Genomic DNA, 18240 nt, shown 5'->3' with positions numbered 1-18240 from the left:
GGGAGAGGGACCAGGGGCAGCGAGATAAGGTGCCCCCAGCGCCATGCCGTCTGCTCGCCTCCTGCAGCCCCCCCGGGCAGTGCCCTGCACCACCACCCTCGAGTGGGCGCTCCTGAGGGGACAGGGCGGGGGTGTGGGGGCCTCGCGCACTCCCCAAGGATGAGGTACTGGCTACGTGTGGGTGGGAACAAGGCAGCCTCTCCTTGATGGCCTCTGGGGCGGGCACGGGCAGGGGCCCCCCCTCCACTGCTGGGGGGTCTGAGGCTCGGCCGCAGACACTTCAGTCAAGACCTTCCAGCTCTACAGTCATCCCGGAACGCAGGTTCACCCCTCAGCCATGCTCTGTGCCTCCCACGCTCCCTCATGGCCACCAGTGCCCTCCCCTTTCTGGCCGCTCTCATGAGGCGCCAGCCCCGGAGGCAGGCGGGCATCGGGTGAGCTGGACGCCTGTGTGGACGGGAGGCGGCCAGCCACCTGCCTGCCTGCCCTGGCGCCTCCTCCCTCTCCGGGCGCCGCGACCTCGCCACCGGCAGAGTCCCAGCTGTGGGGCTGGAGCAAGAGACGTGGGGAGCAGGTGCTTCTGGGAAGGGGGTGGAGCAAACACCGGAAACCAGAAGGGCCTGACGAGACGCGGCCCTCACGCCGGAAGCGTCTTTTCTGGGACGAGCTCCTGCTCTTGAGAAGGGGGCGGGAGGAAACCCCGGGAAAGCAGCGGCGAGAAGACCGACGGCACACGGCCCTCTCTCAGGAAGCGTCCCTTCTGGAACCTTCCAACCTAGAGGGTGCAAACCTGCAAATGCTCAGAAACGACTCTTTGCTGGGTTCGGAGCCGGGGACCCCAACCCATCGACAGGGAAGCGCGCCTCAGGAACACACACCCCAGGAGTCCGGAAGCCCTGGACCTGCCCCCACGCAGCGCCCCAGAGAGCGGCGTCCTGCAGCCCCGCCCGCCGCGGCCCCCCAAGGAAGACACACACGCGCTGGGTCCATGGTTCACAACTTTAATAGAATATTCTAACTATTCTGTACAAATTGAAAACACTGTATTCAGTTACAAATGTTAAGTAAGGCTGAGCACTCTACAGCCTGGCCACAGCCTGAACTCCCCGGGCCAGAGGTCACACACTCAAAACCCACACGCCACCAAGGACAGGTCGCTCGAAACCCAAGGCTTTTAAGACAAAATGAGTGTGGGGCCAAGAAATGGGAGCTACGAGAAAGCAAGACGTGTGGCACTACGGAGGAAAGCTGTGCTTGCCGGCCGGAGCCCCTCCCCGCGAAGCCTGGCAAACCCCGGTTCTGCCCACAGCCCCACCCCCGTCCCCAAGGCCAAGCACGGTCCGCGTGTCCTGAAGGAGCAGCTTCTTCCGCGGGGTCTGCAGCCTGACCAGCACCTCCGGCTCAGGGCACCGGGTGTCTGGTCCCCACAGGGTCTCGGAAACTTGGAGGACAAGCGAGAGAGCACGCCCCCAGCCGTCCCCAGCGTGAAAGGTAAATAAATACGAGATGAACCACAAAAGCAGGAGCCTCAGGGTCAGTCCTGAGGAAAATAGAACTAAAGAAGGAGCAGGGTGAGAAGGGCGCCTACCCCCGCTGGCGCTGCCGGGACTGGCGACAGCGCGTGGGCGTCTTCAGACAAAACGCATCCTGTCCGATGGCGGAAGGGTGAGCGAGTCCTAGATGCCCTGGAACCACACCCCTGGACACGTGCCCCTGGCGTCCAGGGATCCCCAATGCGATCTGCAGGGCCCTCCCCAAGGCCGGGCTGGGGGAGTCCACTGAGCTGTGCCCGAGGCCGTAGAGGGTGCTGGAATTAAACCTCCTATCTCTGAAATGCGTCTGAGCTGCCGCTGTACAGGTTAAGCAAAATAATAAAGTAAAAGGAGAAGTTAAGTGAAAACCATGCACTTGAAAACGAGTCAGGCGTGACGCTGTCCACGCGGCCGCCTCACTGCTGCTTGCACTCCGAGGGCTGGCTGGGCTCCTTCTGTCAACGAGAGAAAACGAGACTGTAGAGAACCGGGCCACCCATCAGCAGGCGTCTCCATCCAACAACGACAACAAAGACTCAATACGTCACTTGCTCTTACTAAAAAACTGGTTGCTAACATACACTTTGAAAATAGTAACAAAAAAAATAAGCTAACTTCCCATAAACAAGGGCGCAGTGGGGCTGCCTTTTCTTGTTTAAAGACATCCTAACTGTCAGCAGGAGGATCTCAGGGTGAGGGGAGGTCCTTCAGTGGCACAGAGTAATTAAACAGAGCAGCACCCCGTCCCCAGCTGGAAGGCCCCGGCTCTGGGACAGCGCGGATGGACCAGGCGTCAGGGCCCTGCCTGGAACACACCTGCCCCCAAGCCCAGGCCTCAGAGCTCCGCTTACTGATGGGGACAAGGCCATGACAGTGGACGAGGGGCCACTAAGAGCTCCACAGACAAAGCCCAACCCTCCCAGGAGCCCCGCAGCCGGCACGCGAGCCTTCCAGAAGAGGAGGAGGGGAGACCCTCCCCAGAGCAGACTCACTTGACTACAGTCTAACGGAGAACAGCTCACAGCGTCTCAACCTGTTCAGCAACCCCATGAATTTTGTGTGGAGATCACCAGAGCCTCAGACACAGACAACGATTTTACTAATACTTCTGAGCCAATGATTTACTCAACAAGAACCCACGATTTCTGGCTGGGAAGATGACAAATTACTCTGAATATAACCTGGCATGTCTCAGAGTCTAAGAAAAACTAGCATCACACAGTTTAAAAGAAACATCTGGGATAATACAACCAATGCTGAGGATTAACAGGCCGGGCACCTGTGGGATGGTGCCCGGCTTGTTAATCCTCAGCACACGTGTGGGACGAAGAGCCCACGTGTAAAAGATGCACAGAGACAAAACAGGGAGCGCGGGCCCCAGGCTGAGTGCGTGAGCACAGGGCCAAGCGGGACGCTCGCTCCACGCCTGGCCTCGGGCCCGCCCAGCACTGGGCTAACAGCACCGCATCACACACTCCCCAGGAATACACCCGGAGCCTGGGCCCAGAGCGAGCACCCCGACGAGAAGTTCTACTTGGAAGAGACCTAATTCAAACTGTCATCTCAAAGGGGGCCTGGAGGCAGCCCGGACACGTGGCCACGGGGCTCAGAGGCTGGTTCCAGACTCACTGGGTGTGCAGAGGTGCTCCGGCCTGGGGCAGCGGCGTGCAGCCGTCTGGGGACAAAGGGAGGCGTGTATCTCCAGGCTGGAGAGCTGAGGCTGAGGAGGTGGGCCCGGGCAGGAGACTCAGGACCAGGACATGGCACCACCCTCCTCCAGGGAAATGGACGCAGAGGACAGACAGGATGCTGTGTCACACGGAGCAGCATGCAACTCAGCGCACCGTCTCCGGGGCAACACCTTCTCTGCCACGAGCGTGCATCACCAACTGTTCACCTCGGGGGCTGCAGACACTGGAGGGAACTGGTTGTCCCCAGGCCAGGACTGGCAGTGGGGGTGGCGGTGGGGGAGGCGGAGGGGAGCTCACCGGGCGGGGGAGCTGGGCTGCCTGCGGCACGCTGCCTCCCCCAAACACAGCCCCACCCTGGGCCAGTGTCCACACAGACGCAACTTCCAGGCTGGAGCACTGACACAGAGCCCTGCAGTCCCGAGAGTGAACTGTCAACAAGACACCAGGTTCTGGCCTGTGAGCCCAAAACAACCTGCAGGAACTCCCGCCCTCACATTACGAGCTGTCAGAAGCCTGGTCATCAAGGGATGAAAGGACCAACACCCTGCCAGCTGGGGGCATTTAGGAGAAAGCCCTTCACAGATTGCAACTGCCCAAGAGGGCAGGCCCCCACCAACCCGCCCTAGCCTCAGTGCTGGTGGCCCAGTCCTGGGGGCGGCCTCTTCCACAGGGGCTCCGGACCTGGAGAGAAACGCTCAACAGCGTGACTGGTTCTGCCAGAGGACACGCTGGGCTGCTCACGGACGGCCCGCTTCACTGGCTAGGCGCGGGGAGCAGAGGGGCTTCGGGCCTAACAGGCCCGGTGCCATCCCTTGGACAACATGGGCAGCGGGGGCCAAGCGCAAGGAGACAGGACCCGACACGACCGCCCTAACCCCTCAGACAGCCCCGGGTGGGCGTGCACGCCGCCCACCACAAGCTTCTGTACCCCGTCCGCCTGCCTGCCTCGGTTTCCTGAGAAAGCCAGCCCGCCAGAGCGAAGGGACAGGGTGCAGACAGATGCCCTCTCCAGCTCGGAGGTGCAGACACAGCCCTGCTCTTCCGGGAGCCCCCCACACGAGCACAGGCTGGGGAGCCCTGCTCCCGCCTGGATGCCGACACTGCCACCCCGGCTTCACACGGGTCTCCTGTTCGCACCTCCCTCCCTTTCCCACAGGAGCCAACAGCAGCGTCCATGAGGGGGACTCGTGACACGGGCAGAGCCACGAGCAGGGGACCCCGCAGGGGACGGGGCGGACGGCCTCAGTCTGGAGCTGGTTCTTAGTCGAGCCGCACACGCCTCGGCAACCTCCGCAGCATTCAGCAACACCCACGGGATGCTGGCGCCAGCAGCTCCCAAGACAGAACATTCTGGCACATTAACGTCCACCCTTTACTCCCCGCCGGTCTGCACAACACCTGAACTTAAGCAGAATGAACGGGCAGCAGACACACGATGTGGGGGGCGGGTCACAGTGGGCAGCAGGCTGGCCCTGCTGGGGGGCCTGGGCATCCTGGTCCAGCCTCTCACTCGGGGTGGGGAGCGGGGGGTGGGAGGGTTGGGAAGGGGGGCAGCCCCGCTGTCAACAGAGGCGTCACACCAGTGACATTGCCACTACCTGGTTGGCAACAAACCCTGGGCTCCGCCAGCAGGAGCCCGACGTGGCTTCTGTCGGCTGGTTTTCAAAGTGCACACAGCAGACACCCGCTCTTGGAAAGCCCTGTCCAGCCCCGCACACACCAAGCGGCCCTGGACACGCTACCCGTCACAACGTGGCATTGTTACAAAACACAGACCACAAGTTTGGAAGGTATGAATGAATGGAATTCCACCTTACCTAGAAACGCATGAATGATTAACAGACAAAAATTACACCTAAATGGGGAAAAAAATTGAAAGGAACCATCAGCATGAGAGAAAATGAAATGCACAAGATTAAACAGGAGGAAAGAGCCACAATTTCCCACGGTACCAAAGGGCTGCACAGTATCAACCCTACGACGGGAAACCTCACACGCAGACCTGCACCTGTAATGCCCAAACAGCCCCTCTTCCGTACTGCCCTCTGCTCGTGGCAGACTGACCTGAGAGTCCTCTGAAGAGGAGCACCGCAGGAACAGCGCCGTCCCCTCACGGCCCCAGAGGACCAGACCGGACCCTGCGGCGAGGCTGACAGGGGCCCCGCACACCACGAGCCCCGGTCCCTCTCGCCCGCCCCCGACCAGCAAAACACACCCAAGCCCTCATGGTTAGTGCTAGCCATCCCCTCCTTCTGTGGTCACCAGGTGAGGCTGCTCTTCTAGAAGGCCCAGACATGAGACAGGACAGGAGGCCTGGCCATGGAGAGAAGAGGCGGACGACGACGACGGGAGACGACAGGACAGGAGGAGTGAGCAGCCTCAGTGCCGTGCGGGACGGGCGGCAGGCGGGCCCTGGAGTCGGAGGCAGCCGCTGGAGCCGTCTGCCTCTGGCCTGGAATCCCACTGTGAACGTGTGCCTCAGCCCCTGAGGGCTGCAGAGCAGCCAGGCACATACACCTGGGCGCAGGCAGGGCACGGCTCCTCACCTGACGGCGAAGGGCAAGGCACTTGGGGCCCTGGTGTGCACGGTTCCACCATGAAAGGGACAGGCTGGCTTAGAGAAGATGAACGTGTCCGAGTCCGTGCCCAGAGCAGTACCTGCATGGTACGCTGAGGTGGTCAACGCACTCACACCCTTCCCCAGAAGGAAGCACCACTGTGAGCGTGCATCCGTAGACACAGCTGGTGCCACGGAACACTCAGACCCGGTTACCCATGGCCAGCCTCAGGCCCGAGCTGGGGAGACAGACAACCACGTCTCCTTAGAACCCACAGCGCCGAGCACAGCTAGTCTTCTGACGGCTGTGACACCCTTAGTCCTAAGGGGCAGGTGAGCCATAGCTTTCCTATGAGCACGCAAGAGAGCTCTCAGTGCAGCTTCAGAGCAGCAGCAACACAGCTCTGTGTTTAAAATACGCGCCAAGGGGCAAGCTCCTTGATGTAAGCTCATCTGAGACGGCAGGTGAAACCTAACTACATGTAAATCACTGGGACTGCCACTCATCCCCATCAGGTGCTTCTTTGTTGGTTTTTGCAAAGCTTCCTGGTTTATTTCAAATTATCTAAGCTATTGAGACGTATCTCCTCACTAGTCTCAGTACAGTTACAACTGTAAAGTTATGCCTGCTGCTCCTCTATTCTAGTCATCAAGACAAACCAAACCCTATCTCTGTACTTTTTCCAAAAACAAACACAAAACAAAAAAGTTTATTCACGCTGCCAACTACACCATAAAGATAAAGAACATAAAGCTGCTCTCCAGAATAAGTTTACATAAATAAGACACAGATTGAGAAAGAGCTGGAAAGCCATTTAACACTCAAATTGTTTATCAGGTATCCAAACAGCTCGTCATCCGAGTATATTTCTGGTACAATTTTAACTTTTTTAATTAGAGAATGACAGGCACATGTTCATAACAGCCCGGCTCAAAGCTAGGAATGTGTTTTAAAAGTTCAGCAGTACAGCAGACACAGGTGTGGGGATTCCCGACAACTCACCTTGGGGTTAATCTCGGCATCATCGTCGTCTTCCGCTTCCTCGTCTCCTTCTAGCTCCTGCATCAAAAGGAGAGACAACGCGCTGAGCAGACAGGACTCCTCTGATTCACAAGGAAACTGGCTACAATCACGATCACCCACACTCAACCAAATCCCTCCTTTGGCCACTTTTCTCACAGATGACCCTGAAGTAAACACACTGCTGACCAAGTGGATTGGTCTGATCGATGGTTATTTTGTAAGACGCACTTTCATCAGCCAACTGCAGGGTCCGACTCGACACTGCCACCCATCTGCGCATCGTAGCGAGCGCTCGCCAGGGCCGAGGGCCTCCAGGGCAGGTCCCCACAAGACAAGGGTATCGTGGCCAGTTAGACCCCACAGCCCCTGTCCACTCAGGAGACAGGGCCGAGGACGACCTCGGGGAACAGCGTCTCACGTGAGCCAGCTCTTACCTCCTCTTCTCCTTCCTCACCTTCTTCAAACTGCAAGGGAAGGAAACAGGTTTTTACAAAGCACAGTGGCAGCCTGACCCAGACACAGCGCCTGCCCCGTGCCCACAGTGGCCCAGCCTCCGAGCAGAAGCCAGCTTCCTGCCGTGTCCTGCCATGTTCGTGGGACACCAGGTATCTGAAAACCGCCCCAAACAAAGACTATGGGTGGGGCTGGGGCCCAGGAGCCGGTCAGCGTGGGCTGCGCCGTGTCCAACCGGGAACCAGGCTGATCTAAGTCAACCAGCCGCATGGTTTATTACACACAGGACTCTCAGTGTCACCCTACATCTCAGACAAGGGGAAATCGTTCATCTGTACCTAGGAATGTAATAAAACCTGGTGTTTAAAGTACGCCAGGAGAAACTCCAACACTGTGGCTGAATGAACGTCTGGACCCAACCTCTCATGTGTCCAAGGACACTGCTGGTCAGGCTCCCGGCCGAGTCCCAGATATCAGGCTGCTCCCAGAAGCAAACAAAACTACATGAACCTCATTCCCGTTGGCTGCATCGACAAGGCACCCGCAGATGGAGCAGGCTTTCTCTCACGGTCTTTCTTCCTGGAGCCCCCCTCCCAAAGTCCTCATCAACAGCTCAAAGGCACTCGGCAGAGCGCAGCATGGGCCTGGTCTGCACATCCCCTTGGCCTGAGCAGCAGCAGGATGGGGACGTCGCGCGCTCCTTCCTAACCCATGTCCTGAGCAGCCTCTGACAGTGTGGGCGGCCCGTCCCACAGGAACCAGCCTTGCACACGCTCACATGCTGGTTTCCTGAGGCTCCACAGGCACCGCCTCACCCTGGACCGACCTCTGAGAGCTCTGTGCAGCCACCTCAAATTCTGGCAGAGCCAAGGCTCCGAGCACGTGGAAGCCCAAGCCCGAACGCCTGCGTGCACGCCACCCCGATATGACGCCCAGCCCCTGCGCTGCTCTGAGCAGGTCTGACACGGGGGCTCGCACGCCTGTCCCCACACCCTGCGCTTCCTCGATCAGGAGCCTGAAGAGTAGCTGGAGTGGTTACATCAGCCCCAGCGTACACGCGGGCACCTGCAGAGCTGGGGCTCCAGGCCTGCAGGCCGAGTGAGCCCCTGGACCACACCGTGAACCTGCGGTGTGGCCGATGGCATCACTAGTGAAAACAGACACAGACGTCACCAGGAGGAGCTGCCTGGCGTGTACTGTGAGTAAATAAACACACACGCGGCATCGTTAGGTGTTTACAGTGGTAGGTATGTGATCACGAGAAGGCCTGTGGACCCTCGTCTGGAGGGCGTTTCCAGTGTGCAGCCACTAGATCTTTCTTGGCCAGATTAGATAAATCCAATCCTCTGGCTCCTCAGCTGCCAACGGCCGTATCTCACATCGTCCAGTGTCATGCAGTGCCAGCCCTGCCACAGTGGACAGAGTGCAGGACGGTGCCCTCGCTGCAGAAGGTGCTACTGGACGGCATCGGATCAGAATCTGTACAACCTGCGTCTCCTAAGCTGATCCTTGAGCAATGACCCGGGCGCTTTCCTGACCCCTGGATACGCCATGCTGGGCGTGTCCGTGCTCCTGGGGCAGACTGCACCTAAGAAGCCCACTGGTCTCAGGCGATGCAGCCGCACACCCGAGCTGGCCCACGCTCGCCGCCCCGGGGCCTGCAGCACACAGGAGGGTGCTGAGCAGCGCAGGCCCGCCCAGCTTCCGCTGCTCGGCCAGGAGCCCCCACAGACCTCACCAGAGAGGACCCCTCCGAGTGCTCAACACGAGGGAGTAAACGGAAACTAAGCCGCTCCCAGCAACACTACAGGACGCACACCTCCCCTCCACACAGCAAGAAGGCTGGCGGCACCCGGGCCGTGGTCACGACGGACAATGGTCTCGGGTGACGGCTCAGGGACAGCTGGCCAGGCGGGCTCAGGGGCCCCGCTCCCAAGCTCTGCCTGTGAGAGGCCAAGTCCTCCAGGCCGAACGGAAGGGGCTGGCCCAGGGGGCCGTCCTCCTGTGGAGCGTGGGGTTCTCTCTCTGGAGTCAACACGCACATGCCAGCACGACTCGGCTCTGAGAGTCCCCACATGGCGCTGAGTGACAGTCCCCACGTCTGGAGGTCACCCCAGCCACACACCTCGCATGCAGCAGTGAGCTGTGGGTCTGGAGAGGACAGCCTGAAAGGCGTCACTGCACAGGCTGACTCGGGCACTGGGCCATGCCTTCTGCCCCAGGCTCCAGAGAGCACCGCCCCCCTGCAGGGCCCCCCAGGCCACCCGCCCCCAGACCACCTACGTTGTCATCATCCTCGATGGCCTCCCCCGTGAAGTAGAGCACGGCGCGTGGCACGATCCGCTCACGGAAGAAGTGTCCGATCTCAAAGTCGGAGGCTAACGTGAACTCGGAGTCTTCATCCTGGGTGGGGAAGCTCAGTGCTTACCTGTTTCCACGGGGTAAAGTCACATTCTCTCACCAGACCCCACCCCACTGCCTGGGACCTAGTTTAAAGGTGCCGGGCGCTGGCGCTGCCATACTGCAGGAGAGGCAGGTAAGTGCTGGGTGCAGGCTGAAGGACACGGCTGCCCCTGAAGCCCACCCACAGAGCACACCCCTGTCCCACACCGCGGTGCAATGGATACAGGTTCACCCCTGGTTTTTAGGGGAGCAGGAATGGGTTAAAAAGGAAGCAGCGAACTAGTCAGGAGATAGGCCTTAACAGCAGAATAGATTCTTAGTAACAATGCAAATCTTACCAGTGATTCTCCATCCCCTGATGCTAGAAAAAAGAAAACATCTGATTACACAGATAACCCACCTTTCTAAAGCCCCCTGGACGCTCGGCTGACAGATAAGCAGCATGGTATACCAGAAACTGCCAAAGCGGGATGCCCCCACCTGCTCTCCTCCCACCGCAGACTGAAGCTGCCCAGGGTCTCCCAGCCCCCAGGCCCAGCTGGAGAAGGCCACTTTCAGAAGAGAACTGGCAGAGGGTTAAAGTGTCGTGGGTGGAACGGTGCACGGGGAGCCAGACTGCGGGTCTCAGTGCATCTGTGCTTCGGGCGGCGCTTCACCTCGTGTAACTCCGTGTGATGAGTCAACAGAAAACAGGAAACTCTAAGTCCCTGGAAGTCCTCATGGCACTGAGGCGCTACACCTCAGCTAGGCTGGGGCTCTACTTCTGTTTGCTTGCAAAGGAGGAGGGAGGGGACAGTGCTGACCGCCCCTCCCGGGACGGCTCCGGGTGGGCGGGGTGCCAGCACTGACGCTGCCCTTGGCAGCGCCCCACACCCCGCACTGAAGCTGAGCCATGGAGCCTCCAGCGCCAAACGCCAGGACAGCCCAGCACAGAGCTGAGCGTGACAGAGGAGCGGGCCTGAACCCGTGCTCAGCAGGGCCCAGCGATGTGCACGCGGTGCGTGAGTCACCTCTGCTGGGCACGCACTGTCCCCCACCTCCCCGGCGCCCCACCGCTGTGAGGTCTGTCCCGGTGGGGTGTGAGCCCCACCCCCAGGGTGGCCCCCAGCCTCACATGCAAGCGAAATGCAGGTTCTGGGACTCTGGCCTTGGGGCAGCAGTCACAAGGGCTTGCTGCCCGACTGCTGGGCCGTCCTGCACTGAGACCACGGGGGCGCTGGACCAGCAGAGGGGGTTTCCTACATCCGAAAAGGCCTTTTACTGATCTTAGTTTTTCCCTCGACCACGCCACCATCCTTCCCCCACCGTCACCCTCTACTCATTTTCATAGAGTGGATCACTTAATATTGTTTCACAACAGTGACACACCCTAAAACTCAGCCACTTCAAATACACGACTTAGTGACCTCTGACACCTTCAGACTTGTGCAACCACAACACAAGGCAGGAGGGAAGGGGCGACAGGGGTGGGACGGTCAGAGGCGTCGCCGACTCAACGGCAGGAGGGAAGGGGCGACAGGGGTGGGGCGGTCGGAGGCGTCGCCGACTCAACGGCAGGAGGGAAGGGGCGACAGGGGTGGGGCGGTCAGAGGCGTCGCCGACGCGATGGGCCTGAGTCTGAGTGAGCGTGGGGAGATGGGGAAGGACAGGGAAGCCTGGCGTGCTACGGTCCACGGGGTTGAAAAGAGCTGGACACGACTGAGCAACGGAACCACCATATCAGAATAGTTTCTGAACCCCGCTAAACTGCCCCCAAATCCTCAAGTCCACTTAATGTCATCTTAATTGCTATTAATTATCTGGAAGTCCAACAAGCTCAGTGAATTTAGGATTCAAAGCCCCTCTTCTTCATGGTGAGTTCACACAGGAAACCTCCAGCATTCCCAAGTGAGGCTCTGAAAGGGATCTTTCCAAACAAGGAAATTTGAGACTCATGTTTACAGCTGATCTTATCCCCTAAACTGACACACCCTGGGACCTTTCAGGCTCAAGAACAAACCGAGACAACAGCCACAACAGTGAAAAACAAGGCCCCGGGTGGGGACAGGCAGCCTGCCCCTCGGCTTGGGGTCAGAGCCCAGTGACGCCACCGGGCGGCCTCTACAAACAGCCCGAAGGGCCGCCATCACCTGGAGCGGGGCTGCCGTTCCACACTGGCTCCTGTTCACAGAAAATAAAGTGTTCTCCCCTCACATCCGTACTCCAGCACGGCCGGCAGGCCTGGCTGTCGAATCCTCGGGAGGAGGAAGTCACGTGAAGACGGCGTGCGGCCGTGCTCTCGGCCCCCCGAGTCCCGTCTCGGGCTCAGAGCTGGGGGAGGACAGGCCCGCCGCCCGGCCCCGCCTCTGCCCTACGCCCACGTTTGTCACCCACCTAAGGCCCAAGCGCCGCTCCGCGCCCCAGTCTGAGGGGGGGTGGACGGTCTACAAGCTGTGCGCGTGTCAGAGCTCCCGTGGGCCCCGCCTGCCAGGACGGGTACCCATGGACCCCCCAGGACAGCCGCAGCTGCAGGGCAACTCATAGCACCGTCCTCGCCAGAGGACCGGGGGACACCCTGACGGTCACTGGCAATCCATTCACACCTGTACTGGAGCCACAACCCCGCCTGCTCACCTCTCAGTGGGCTGAAGAAGTTGAAAAAGGAATCGTTGGGGACTTGCTTGGTGATTGTTCTGACGGTGCCTCGGCCCTTATGTTTCTGCTTCTTCTTGATGGTTTTGACAGTCACGTTCTTTCCTTTCTTCCAGTCAATGGTGCACCTACAGGGGTAAGACCGTCACCACCGTGTGCCTGGCAAGCAGGCCCCAGCCCGGCGCTTCACCGGGAACCGGACGCCAGCACCTGCCAGTGGGCACTGGGCACGCCTCGAGGAGGCAGAGGCCGCAGGCGCAGGAGGCCGCACGGCGGCCCCGCAGACACTCTGCAGGGTCCCGCCAGGTCCTTCCCATGACCGCGCCTGGGCAGCAGCTTGTCACCGCTGCCCCTTTACAGACCCCACAGTGCACAGGAAGCCACCGCTCAGGCACAAGGTCTCAGCAACTAAGTGAGCGGGACTAGATGGGGAAAGCACACCGGCTGCTGCCAAGACCGATGGCTGGTGAAGGACATCTGGCTTCCGGGGTGCTGAGCGGGCCTCGGTGGGGCTGACCTCTGAGTCACCCTGGCCAACAGAGAGAGTGCGGAGAGGAAGGCTCCTCACTCGGTGGCCTGGGCCTGGGCAACAATCTTTCTAAAGCATTCTGGCCATCTGAGTCCAGCAGAATTTTAATCAAGCTCTGTATACTCACTCACACAGAGAAATGCATCAGGGTAAGTCCTTGGTTCAGTAAGTAACTGCTTCAATCAGGAATAAAATGATTTCCCAAACTGTCTCAAACCAACCAAGAGGACACGTTCTAAGCTGCTCTCCTCCGTGCTCCAAAGGCCACAGCACCGAGCGCTGGGTCCCGAGGCCACGCGTGCTCACGCGGCCCTGCACCGCCCAGCCACTCACTCAGCAGGGCCCTGCCAAGAAGACCGACTAGCTTCATGGTCTCTGCGTCCCTCTGGGAGACTGAGGATCCCAAGGCCCGCATTCAATTGGGGAAACTGGGCCACCACCCTACAGGCTGGCCCAGGGAACCGCAGGACACATTTCCCAGCGCCAGCCGTCATATCCCCAAAAGGAGAGACTCTTTCATTGACTTCCCTCTCTGTCTGCTGGGCTTTTAAACAGATAAAGGCTTCCTGCTTTATTCTTAACTTCCACCTTACTTGTGATGTTTTAAAACCATCTCGTGTGTTTCAGAAAAAGAAGCTTAATGGCATTTTCTTACCCGTCACAGTCAACAATCTCAGGGCCTTCAAAAGAAAACGGATCGGCCTTGTCTGGCTCTGACTTCATCTTGTACGTTTTTGTCAGGACTGGATTGGTAAAGTAGTCATTGGGTTCAAAGTGGAACTCTAATACAAAAGACTGGGAAAAAAAACTCAGGGTCAACACCACTTAACATCTACAGGTAACTGGGGACAGATTTTACCAACCACACAGTGCCTGCTGGAACCCCGCTCCCTAAGGCAGAATACCGAAGAGCTCAGGAGGCGTGCTCACATAACGAGCATGTCTTTACTGCAAAACCACCAGCCCAAAGGTAGAGCCCAGGCCAGGCCAGGGAAACCTCCGCCAGCCTGAGTGCACATGTGGGCACATGGGCCTGCTGCCCAGGACCCCAGCCCCATGGTCACAGCAGGCGGGGGTCTGGAGGGGGAGGTCAGCTGCAGCCCAGCCCCCACTCCGCCCCTCTCAGGCAGAGCAGTTCCTCCCAGCCCCACAGTGAAAGCGCAAGACTCCACGTGGGCAGAGAAGCCTTCTGGGACTCACCACAGACGCGCTCACCCTTCACTCACACAGCGCTCAACAGACAAGAGGGGGTACAAAGCAGTGGGAACAAATCAGATGGCAACAAAGAAGACATGTGTACCACAGGACAAAACAGACAAAAAATGAGATACCCCCTCTCTGGGTAAGAAGTCCCAGGAACACAGCACTGGCCTGCATTTTGGGAAACAAGGGCACTCGTGTGCTGCAAAGGGCAATTTGGCGATACCAAACGTTAACAAAATGAAACGCTCTGGGACTCCATAATCCGGTTTTGAGGAACGTGTTCTATTTGAGAAGGACACTGGCCAGAAGCAGCAGCGTGTGCAGGCCTTCCCCTCAGCCCTGCTTCCCCAGAGCTCAGTGAACCCACTCCGGGCCTGGACGGCCTCTGTCCATCGGCGCTGTCAGATTCCGGGAAGTCACTCAACTTCCCTGTGCTTCTGCTTCCTCGCCTGTGACACGGCATCACAAACCCCTCTCTCCATGGGTCACCCGAGGATTACTCTGCAGGAGCAGTCAGAAGGCAGCCGGGGTCACAGGCATTACCAGTTAAATGTTAGCTCCTCCCATTTTTATTCCAAGGGTACAACAATCAGCTGGGAAAGTAATTTAGGAAAACTAAGGGGAGGAGGTGGAGAAGGCAATGGCACCCCACTCCAGTACTTTTGCCTGGAAAATCCCATGGATGGAGGAGCCTGGTAGGTTGCAGTCCATGGGGTCGCTGAGGGTTGGACACGACTGAGCGACTTCACTTTGACTTTTCGCTTTCATGCATTGGAGAAGGAAATGGCAACCCACTCCAGTGTTCTTGCCTGGAGAATCCCTGCTGTCTATGGGGTCACACAGAGTCGGACACGACTGAAGTGACTTAGCAGCAGCAAGGGGAGGAGGAAGAGAAGGGCCACAAAGGCCTGGGAGGCAGACACAGGCGGCCAGAGACCAGGCAGCAGGGAAGGGAGGCCGACAAGCACACACCACGGCTCTGGGAGACCACACCGCAGTCAGGGCAGTATCAAGGAAACAAACAGAGAACCGTCCTGTTCAGGCTTCAGAAGCGGGGAGCAGGGCTCTGACCTGCTCTTGACCTGCCCGGATTCCAGGCCTGCCCGCGAGCTCAGTGAGTCAGGTGGCACTCTAGATAAGAAAAGGAGTGGGTCCTGGAATCTCTTAAGCGCCCAGAGGCCTGGCCAGCCCCTCGGGGTCTAAGAAGTCTTATGACGCAAGAGGTGAAACAAACAGCCGGTAAGAAGCATGCACCGCGGTCATGCCCAACTCTGTGACCCGACACACTGGAGCCCGCCAGGCTCTTCTTGTCCATGAGATTCTCCAGGCAAGAATACCAGAGTGGGTTGCAATGCCCTCCTCCAGGGGATCTTCCTGACCCAGGGATCAAACCCGCATCTCCTGCAAGCACAAGCAAGTCAGGTGGCGCCCGAGATAAGGAAGGGACGGTTCCCGGAATCTTAGGCCCGGGAGGCCTGGCCAGCCCCTCACGTCTAATAGATTTTAGAGATGAAACAAACAGCATTTCGAAAGCTAAAGTGAAACCAGAGCTACGTTTCTGTGCACAAACTGATCACGGTATCGGTTCGTGGCCTGAGACTGTAAACAGGAAACCCCCAAACTCCCATCTGAAGATCTTCCATGGGGCAGACGCACCGCCCAGGACCCCTTCCCAGTCAGGACCCCAGCCTGCTGGAGTCTGGGTGTGGGCTGTGGGCCCAACCTGGTGATACACGCACGGTCACTTCTGTCTGTCGTTTCTATTCTTTTCTTTTAATGACCATTTATTAAATTAAGTCAAATAACCTTCTATAAAAAATTGAAATTGTGTGTAACAAGAGGTTTGTTTTGTTGTTGAATCCTTTGAACCTAAAACTGAAGTCAAACTTTTGGTACAAGACAGGAAGGCAGCTACAGGCAGTGAGAGCGTCAGTGGGACCCTCCCCAGGCCTCTCCTGACCTGTCCCCCGGAAACCCATCTCCACGATGGGCTCCAGCAGCATACGCTCTTCCGTCAGAACTGCTGAGGGTCGTGACCACAGGCGTGGACGGGCCACCCTGGGGACTGGGCTGGACTAACCAACAGCTCTGTTCCGCTGTCCTTCATCACCCCCTACTGCTGAATGGACAGAATTACTCACTTCTCTCTCTCCCCTGTCATCTCTCCAAGCCGAGGGTGTTACTTCCTTCCTTCACATTTTCCTCCTTCTCCTTCTTTCCTAGGCCTCTGTCTAGTTGAGAACGAGGTGGGGGTGTGGGTGGGAGGGAGACGCACGAGGGAGGGGCGTGTGTAACTCTGAGCCTCCCAGGTGGCACAGTGGTCAAGTCCACCTGCAGGAGCAGGAGCGCACGAGACCCGAGTTCAATCCCTGCAGTCAGGAAGGTGCCCTGAAGGAGCACCTGGCAAGGCACTCCAGCACCCACTGGGAAGCTGAGGAAGGCAGCAATCATCAAATCACACATATACCATGCATGCACACCCCACCACCCCAGGGGACAAGGGTTCAGTCGTCGCAGCGCACTCAGCTCACTGCCACAGGACGCCTCTAGGGGTGCGAGCCCCACCCGGGGGAAGAGTGTCACCTGGAAGAGAGCCACAGAGGAAGGCCCTGCGATGAGTGGGGTGTGGCGGGAAAGAGGGGGCTCCCTCGCTACCAGAAGGGCCCCCACCCCAGCTGCAGAGGGGTGTCAGAACATCTTTCCAGGGTGGAGCCAGCAGGGAAGGGACAGACACAGGTGTGCGGCCCCACAGGCCACATACTGGACAGGAAAGGGGACAAGCCCTGCGGTCCGCAGGCGCCGTGTCTCCAAGACCTGAAATGCAGAGCCGCAGGCAGGCGGGCAGCAGGTGGCGCTGCAGCTGCTGTGGCGCTGGCATGGGCCCCACCAGGCACTCTCAGAGGACCCAGCGCAGGCAGCCTCGTGCTGAGACTGCTGCAGAGAGCGGGGCTGGCAGGCTCACTCACTGGCACGCAGCCCACAGAAGCAAGAATTCTGGGAAGCACAGCTCAAGGAGCAAAGGAACGCCTCTCCATCGTACCCACCAGAGTCAGTCTCAAAACCGAGGGCGCCGGCCTCCCCCAGCCCTGAGGACCTCTGCTAAAGCACTGCATGTACCTGAGGATGCGCCCGCCGCCCCTGTAACCCGCTCTATGTACATCCTGTCCTCAGAACCCTGGGGGGCACCTGAGAGAAGGCTGACACCAGCCCACAGGACGCAGGAAACAAACCGGCTCAGAAAGCAGAGCACGGCACAGCGCGTCCCGGCCGACCGCTGCGCCTGCCACCGAGTCACCAGGCGGCCCACACGCTGCTGAGCCAGGCGGGAGACTGAGAGTGGGCGCGGCACTCGAGGCACCCAGCAGCGGGCGCGTTTCTCGCTGGCTCCCAGCCCATCACCCTCAGGGCCCTGACCCTCTGACACCAAGCAGCACTCACCATAGGCTGTCCAGGGTCCGAAAACTTCACTTTTATATCCTGCAGGTGTTTCAAGATTGGCTCATCGTACTCCTAATCACAAAGAGAAAAAAAAGGCCCTGGTGAGTGGCAGCAGACGACAGACCTGTTCCCACTGCGCCGCTGCTTCATCGCCCCCTAGACTCTGGGTCATTAGCCCTGCAGAAATTCTGTCCTTGTCACTCACCGCCAGCCCCGGGGTGGCCGCAGGGAGGGGCCGTGGGGCAGGAGCCGTGCCGGCTCTCACACCACCCCCAGCTGTCAGTGCAGATGGAATCAGGAACGCCACCAGTGCAGACTGATGGTCCTCACATCCCCAGAGAGACAGGATCAGAAGAAACGCCTGGACAAGCTACTGACCTGGGCAGCCATCCCCTCACCAGGCAGTCAGGATCCAGTCACTCAGTCAAGACCACTCACACAGCGCACCCGAGACCTGAACGATGGGCACTACAGACGCGCGTCTGACGGCGGCTCTAGGCTTCACAAGTCATCATTATGCAAACGCACAAGTCCACCACGCCTGCTACTTGAGAAGAACTCAGGGGAAAAAATCACAAGACCCGAAACCCAGAGACCACATGCTAAGGAAAGGTGCTTTATGTGTAGAACAGTCACTTCTTCACCCCAGAAGTCTAAGGACTTCCTGAGGCTCATTAAGCCTGAAAACTCCCGTTCCCCTATTTTAAGTTCTTTCTGCATCACAGGCAGACCCCGTTTAACACACCTCACAGATATTCTGGGTTTTGTTTTGCAACGTG

The 18240-nt window shown here is 58.8% G+C and overlaps 1 protein-coding gene across 3 annotated transcripts in view; it reads right to left on the bottom strand.

Annotated features, from left to right (window-relative positions):
• Window positions 1–985: 985 nt before the first annotated feature.
• Window positions 986–18240, bottom strand: part of NAP1L4 (nucleosome assembly protein 1 like 4) — a 58106-nt gene continuing 40851 nt past the window's right edge. For 2 of the 3 annotated variants that reach the window (XM_019954786.2, XM_019954787.2), the window contains exons 8-15: window positions 17462–17533; window positions 13476–13615; window positions 12274–12419; window positions 9999–10021; window positions 9541–9660; window positions 7239–7268; window positions 6784–6840; window positions 986–1987 (exon numbers count right to left, since the gene is read on the bottom strand). In XM_019954786.2, coding sequence (XP_019810345.2) covers window positions 1949–1987; window positions 6784–6840; window positions 7239–7268; window positions 9541–9660; window positions 9999–10021; window positions 12274–12419; window positions 13476–13615; window positions 17462–17533 — 627 coding nt within the window. In that variant the 3' untranslated portion in view covers window positions 986–1948. Of the gene's footprint in view, window positions 1988–5040; window positions 5079–6783; window positions 6841–7238; window positions 7269–9540; window positions 9661–9998; window positions 10022–12273; window positions 12420–13475; window positions 13616–17461; window positions 17534–18240 lie in introns of all 3 variants that reach the window. The other variant, XM_019954788.2, reaches the window with a different exon arrangement.

This window comes from Bos indicus, chromosome 29 (genome assembly GCF_029378745.1).
Source record: "Bos indicus isolate NIAB-ARS_2022 breed Sahiwal x Tharparkar chromosome 29, NIAB-ARS_B.indTharparkar_mat_pri_1.0, whole genome shotgun sequence".
In the NCBI taxonomy this organism is placed as follows: Eukaryota; Metazoa; Chordata; class Mammalia; order Artiodactyla; family Bovidae; genus Bos; species Bos indicus.
Note: the sequence above shows the minus strand (reverse complement) of the source record. Positions and strands in the feature narration are given on the sequence as shown.